This window comes from Octopus bimaculoides, chromosome 19 (assembly GCF_001194135.2).
Source record: "Octopus bimaculoides isolate UCB-OBI-ISO-001 chromosome 19, ASM119413v2, whole genome shotgun sequence".
In the NCBI taxonomy this organism is placed as follows: Eukaryota; Metazoa; Mollusca; class Cephalopoda; order Octopoda; family Octopodidae; genus Octopus; species Octopus bimaculoides.
In genome coordinates, this window is record NC_068999.1 from 24,288,539 (window position 1) to 24,295,413 (window position 6,875).

At 34.2% G+C, this 6,875-nt stretch overlaps 1 protein-coding gene across 1 annotated transcript in view; it reads left to right on the forward strand.

The window, feature by feature from the left end:
* LOC106884106 (cyclic AMP receptor-like protein A) overlaps positions 1-6,875 on the forward strand; it is a 267,251-nt gene that overhangs the window by 231,721 nt on the left and 28,655 nt on the right. Inside the window, exon 9 of the mRNA XM_052974900.1 lies at positions 6,333-6,380. Within this exon, the coding sequence (XP_052830860.1) occupies positions 6,333-6,380 (48 nt within the window). The remainder of the gene's footprint in view (positions 1-6,332; positions 6,381-6,875) is intronic.

Here is a 6,875-nt window from a genome sequence, read left to right on the forward strand (position 1 = left end):
ATATATATATATATATATATATATAAGTTCAAAAAAAGGAAAAAGACAAAAAGCAATAACAAAAAACAACAACTTGAGGACGTGATACAGATTGTGTTACTAGACGCTCGGGAAAGGAAAGAGAGAGAGTATGACGTTTCGAGCGGAGCTCTTCGTCGGAAACAAGGAAAGTTCAAAGAAGGGAAAAACGGAAGAAGAAAAAATCGCCACCGATGTCCACGAGGTTACATTGTGGAAGGACCGGAAGGGGAAGTGGTGGAGGAAAAGTTCTTTCTAAGACAGGAGAGTGAAATATGTATGCGTGCATGGGGGTCTCTGTGTGTGTGTGTGTGTAATAATAGAACGTGTGTGTACGTATGTATGTATGTGTGTGTGTTCGTGGTTTTGGCTGTTTATCTGTTAGTGTGTGTGTGTGTGTGTGACGTAGTGGAAGGAATTAGTAGCAGGAATAGTTTGAGTGGTTGTGGACAATGGTCAGTTTTTGAGTATGTGTGTGTGCATGTGTGTCTGTATTGTGTGGGTGTGATTTCCTAGCAGTGTGTGCCTGTATTTTTTGTGTGTGTGTGTGTATGTGTATATATATGTGTGTGTACGTGTGTGTGTACGTGTGTGTGTACGTGTGTGTGTATATGCATGCAGTTTGCTCTCTGGATAGCACGTGGGTTATTTCGTGTGTGTGCGTGTATATGCGTAGTATGTGTTCGTGTATGTGTTATTGATATATATACTGTTGTGTCTGGGTAGAGTCATTTTCTTATTGTGCCTTAAAATTTAACACACTCACCGGTAAAATTTCCATTTATTCCTTATTTTTATTTTCCTAAAATTTTCTTTGAATCTTGCAACCTTATCAATAGTCTTGACAGTCAAGACTATTGAAAAGGTTGCAAGATTCAAAGAAAATTTTAGGAAAATAAAAATAAGGAATAAGTGGAAATTTTACCGGTGAGTGTGTTAAATTTTAAGGCACAATAAGAAAATGACTCTACCCAGACACAACAGTATATGCTTCAACACACGAAATCACATAAAAAAATCTTGCAAACCAAATCCAAAAACGAAATATATATATATTTATATATATATATATATATATATAAAAGTAAATATTTTAAGTGTTGGGTATATTCCAAGACAGAGACAGGCAAAGGAGCAACACACACACATGCGCACACACATGCACACACACACACACACACACACATGCACACACAATCACACACATATACTACATTTCATTTTGCATGCCACTGTTTGATAAGCGGTTTTTGGCAAAACATTGAGTCACAGACAACTTCTTAAAAATAAATCTATATCGACATTAATTTCTTTCTTTGTATCACCACCACCACCACCATTGTTATTATCATCATCATTTTTCATGCTGGCATAAGTTAAATGGGTCATCATGTTTTGTGTTAGCTCTTATTTGGAATTACTGCCCTTCTAGATAAGTTGGGATTATATTTCACTCATATGTTCCAATTTTGCCATGGTTTCTACTGCTTGATGCCATTCCTAATTGCAACCTCTTTAAGGAGTGTACTGGGTACATTTTATCATTCTGCCAAAACTTGAGAGGTTATCCTGTTTCTGGCAAGATGAAAAATCATCCTCTCTCTTATATTGTCTCTGTTATTTGCCATATATTTTCCAGAGTATACTGGATGCATTTTATCATGTCACCAGCACTGGAGAAGTTGTCTTATCTGCAGAGAGATTAAAGATTCTTCTCTATTGTACATTATCTCCATGCTTTCAGAGCAACATTACCAAGAGGATCTGAGTAAAAAGGTGATGCAAGAGGGAAAGCAAAATGGAAGAAATAATGTAAAAAGATGATAGCAGAGAAAGTAATGGAAAGTAGAGTGATACTTAGTTACTTGATGGTTGTTGGTAAGGAGACTGAATAGAAAAGCAGCATGATCAGGGGGGAGAATGTGATAAGAAGGAGTTAAAGTGATGGAAGAGGAAATAATGGAAGTAGAAAAAGGTGATGGATGTCCAGCAGGTAGTAACATAAGAGAAAGAGATAGATAGATAGATAGATAGATAGAGGGGGAGAGAGAGAGAGATGTATGATGGCAAAAGAGAGTGTGAGTGAATTGTGACAATAATAAATGATGGAAGAGGGAGAAATGGAAGAGAAAGAAGTAATGGTGATTGAATATAGATAGACCCAATATTATCCCTCCCTACACAGATGGTGTGATAGAAGAGAGTTAGATTGAGAGTAGGGGTTTACAGTGTTAGCAGGAAGAGTTAGTGATAGATAAAAAAGTAATGAAGGGAGGAGGAGGGCAGTAGATAGAAACTTAAAATGTGCATAATGTAAGAAATGCAAATATAGATATTATACCTCTCTCTCTCACTCACACACACACATACACATACATACATACATACACACACACACACATATACATACGCAAGAGAGAGAGAGTGAGAGCAAGAGAACTGTAATTGTGTTGGGATAAACTTGATCATTTCCACATCCCTAAAGGGTTTCTGTAGACGATACTAGTCAAAAATACTCATCAATTATGACTATTTATGACACACAAAACATGTGCATGAAGAAAGAACTCACTTTACTTAAAATTTTAATGGACTCTACATACTTCTAACACCGCTGTATACTGAGCATTGCATTTTCTGCATGAAAACGCAAATAGATATATGTGCATACACACATGCATACAGACACACATGCATACAGACACACATGCATACAGAAATCAAACATTTTGAACTGAATATACTCTCAATCATTTCAATATATCATCAATGTTTAATATAATAGACAGGAGGCAAAATGCATTTATCTATCTATATATATATTACGTGTATGTGTGTATATATTTATATGTGTGTGTGTATATATATGTGTGTGTCTGTATATATGTGTGCGTATGTATGTGTGTGTGTGTGTATATGTATGTGTGTATGTACCTATATATATGTGTGTATGTGTGTGTCTCTCTCTCTCTCTCTCTCTCTATATATATATATATATATATTATATATAACTATACATCTGTATGCTTTATATATAACCTTCAATAAAACATTTAAAACCTAAAATTAATTGTTATTGTTCAACAATAGCTGCAAGCGCTCCTTTAATATCTTTCTTAATGTTTAGGAAGAAATGAATAACCACAGAAAATATTTTGTTGAAAACATTAATTCTATTTTCAAAACAGAATTGTCTGCTGAATAGATTTTTCCCTGAAAATATACACATTTTTTTTTTTTTTTTTTTTTCCACTTTTATCAACTCAATTTTTAGGTGGTTTCCATTAAAATATAACAACAAAACTTAGTGTAATTTATTTATTTCTTAACATTAACTAAAATTTGGAAATTTATCTCTGAAATATCTTATGAACTAGAGGTTTTTTTTTTGTTTGTGATTTTTATGCGTTTGAAAGGTATAAAGTTTAATTTAAATCAGAAACAGGTGATTGTGATGTTATGATTTCAACTCGTAAGAACTATATAGAGTTCTGTAACTTACTAGCTATGATAATAATCGATTTTTAATTTAGTTTCAGCAGTAATATATTTTGAGTTCAGCTTTTAACTCTCTTTCAAGGTTAGCATACAACTCATTTAAGACATGCCTGAGTAGTCATTCTCTATGGAATGAATCAATTTAGGGTTGGGTTTTTTTCTGTGCGTGTGTGGAAATAGATCAACTGGTTAAATGACTTCATTCACCACATTTCTTTTTCTGATTTGTCAAGCTTCAGCTGGACATTAACACTTAACACAAATGTCAAGATATATAACCTGACTACTTCTTTAAAGTGGATTCACTCATTGAATTGCAGCAATACTGGGCCACCATATTTAATAGTTTTACTTGATAATATTGACCTCAATGCCTATTTAGCTTGGCACTTATTTTATTTATCCCTACTTGCGGAATTGTTGAGTTATAGAAAACAGAACTGATTGGAGAGAATGTGTTGTGGCCTTATGTGCCTCATGACAGAGAGATCTAACTAACTGCTTGCTTTGTATTAATATCTTACCTATATTTCAGTGAATAAATTCTTTTAACTGGTGGATAAAAGTGTTGAAATTCTATGAATGTGTGGGATTGAAGCTAGCCAAAACATGTATTTCAATCAAAATATTAGAGTTGAAGATATCTGAAGTGCATAGCAATTACATAATATAATAAATAGAAAACCAGTGATAAGGTTAATTTTATATGCATATGAATTTGTATTAATCTGGAAAGCACGAATTTGTCATTGAATTTAAGTGTGCTCTTTATACTATTAAGCAGGTTGATGTTTATAACATTTTAGTTCCAAAATATAATTTGTGTCATCTAATTTAATTGTGCCAGCATGGCCACAGCCTCTGGTTAAAACCAATAAAATAACAAAGGAACATAAAGTAGTATCTGTTTATTTAGTCTTATGCTTGACTAACATTTTCAGTCAAACTGCAAGTGTTTCTCAATTAAAATATGGCAAGCTTATTTCCTATAAGCTTTTGGGAGAAGCTAAAGAATTTCCAAAGTTATGTTGTCTAATAGAGAACAGATTGTTTAAAGCTAAATAGCCTTTAACAATCTGTTCTCTGGTAAGTGGAACTGTTATGATGAGTTATTTCATTCAATTACCATTTCCTCTGAAAATTGATTAACAGACTGAGTTTTTGGCAAGACTTGTTCTTAGAAAGTAAAATATTCGTTTTCAGTTTACTGTATGGGAACATATTCTTGCTAACATGTGGTTAATTTTTAGCATGGAGAAGTCAAAATCTGGCTTCAACAAGTAAAATATAGCAGAATCATTGGCATTGTAACTTGTGACTGGAACTTAGCAATATTCAATATGAGACTTTTTGCAGTAGTCTAGAACAAGCTTACATAGCTCAGAAAGCAGCAACAGCTATATTGTCTTGACAACAAAGCTTCTCTTGACTAAAATAGATTTTCATAAAGAATTTTAAATATTTGCATTTGGGAAAAAGAAGATCTTGCATCTTACTTCCTCATCCCTGCATTAAGAATATCTTTTTCTGCCAGGTTTGATAACTTTTCATTTCTTTTTTATAAATAGATATTCAAAATTATTATAGACCACAACAGAAACCTCAGCAAGCCTTATACATTACACAGAACATGTACTGTTAAGATTTATTCTAGAATTTCATCATCTTTATTACCACCACCACCATCACTACCATCATCATTATCATCATCATCATCTGTGTTCCATATGGGCATGGGTTGGATGGTTTGACAGGATCTGATGGGTTTAAGGACTGTGTCATGCTCCAGTGTTTGCTTTGTCATGGTTTCTTAGGCTGGATGCCTTTCCTAATGCCAGCTGGTGATTTTCTCATGCTATTGGCACCAGTAAGGTCACCATGCAGCTTGCAAGCCTATGAAATCTGTGGTGGAAGGTGGGAAGCTTTATACTAGGAGATGGGATGTTAAAGTATAAGGGAGGGGCAAGCAGGTTCTTGTTGTAGAGGAGATACATGACTACTCACATTCAGAAGAGGGGAGGAAAATGATCAGTAGGAGCTGCAAAACGATAAATAATAAATAGGGATGATAAGGTGTTCAGGTGGCTCCTCAAAGAACAAGATGAGTAAAAGCATGAACCCTTAAAGCTTTTAAAAATTTGCTAATTCTAACTTTTCTAATTTTTCTAATGTCAAAAATTATCTTCATTTCAGGTTGATATCTAGAAAGTAGAGGCGCAATGGCCCAGTGGTTAGGGCAGCGGATTCGCGGTCGTAAGATCGAGGTTTCGATTCCCAGACCGGGCGTTGTGAGTGTTTATTGAGCGAAAACACCTAAAGTTCCACAAGGCTCCGGCAGGGGATGGTGGCGAACCCTGCTGTACTCTTTCACCACAACTTTCTCTCACTCTTTCTTCCTGTTTCTCATGTACCCGTATTTCAAAGGGCCAGCCTTGTCGCACTCTGTGTCACGCTGAATCTCCCCGAGAACTACGTTAAGGGTACACGTGTCTGTGGAGTGCTCAGCCACTTGCACGTTAATTTCACGAGCAGGTTGTTCCGTTGATCGGATCAACTGGAACCCTCAACGTTGTAACCGACGGAGTGCCAACCAAGATATCTAGAAGACATTATGTAAAATTTGGTAAAATATATGTGTGATTTAATTATTGCTGTTTTTGTGAAAGAAATATACTCTCTGTTGATATTGATAGTAAGTTTTCTTGTGGCTTGGCATGTAATTCAATTTTGATAATCAAGCTTGTAAAGGATTAACTGAAACTTGCTTTCGTGAATGATTCTTCAAATATTGATAAACATATTTTACATTATTCTAGGCATCAACTTGGGAAGGCACTTATGATCCTGACACTGAAAGGAATAAGGTATAATAAATTGCCTAATCATTTTATATATCTCCTAAAACTTACTTTAATACTTATTCTACCTTACAACCCTCTTGGGTTGTCAGATGAATTCTTTTTTTTTTCCTACTTGATATTCCATTGTCATACATCTGAAAAGAGGCAAATGTTATTTAAATTTCAAAAACAATAAACTAAAAGTGTAGCAGAAGACTAGAATTGCAAAAAAGTCATTAAATACCATGATCAAAATAAGTTTCATATTAATTCAAATAACATTGGAAAGAATTAAAATAAATGGAGAGAATAAAAAAAACGAGACAAAAACAGATTTATCTGACAGCCTAATAGTTGTCATCACATTCTCCATCAGTTTTCATTTCTGTACTTTTCTATCTTTATACCCTCAAATTTCAACTACCTTGTGGTACCAACTGCGCACAAGACAGTTGCAACATGTGTGTGTGTATGTATGTGTATATATATATATATATATATATATATATATATATATAT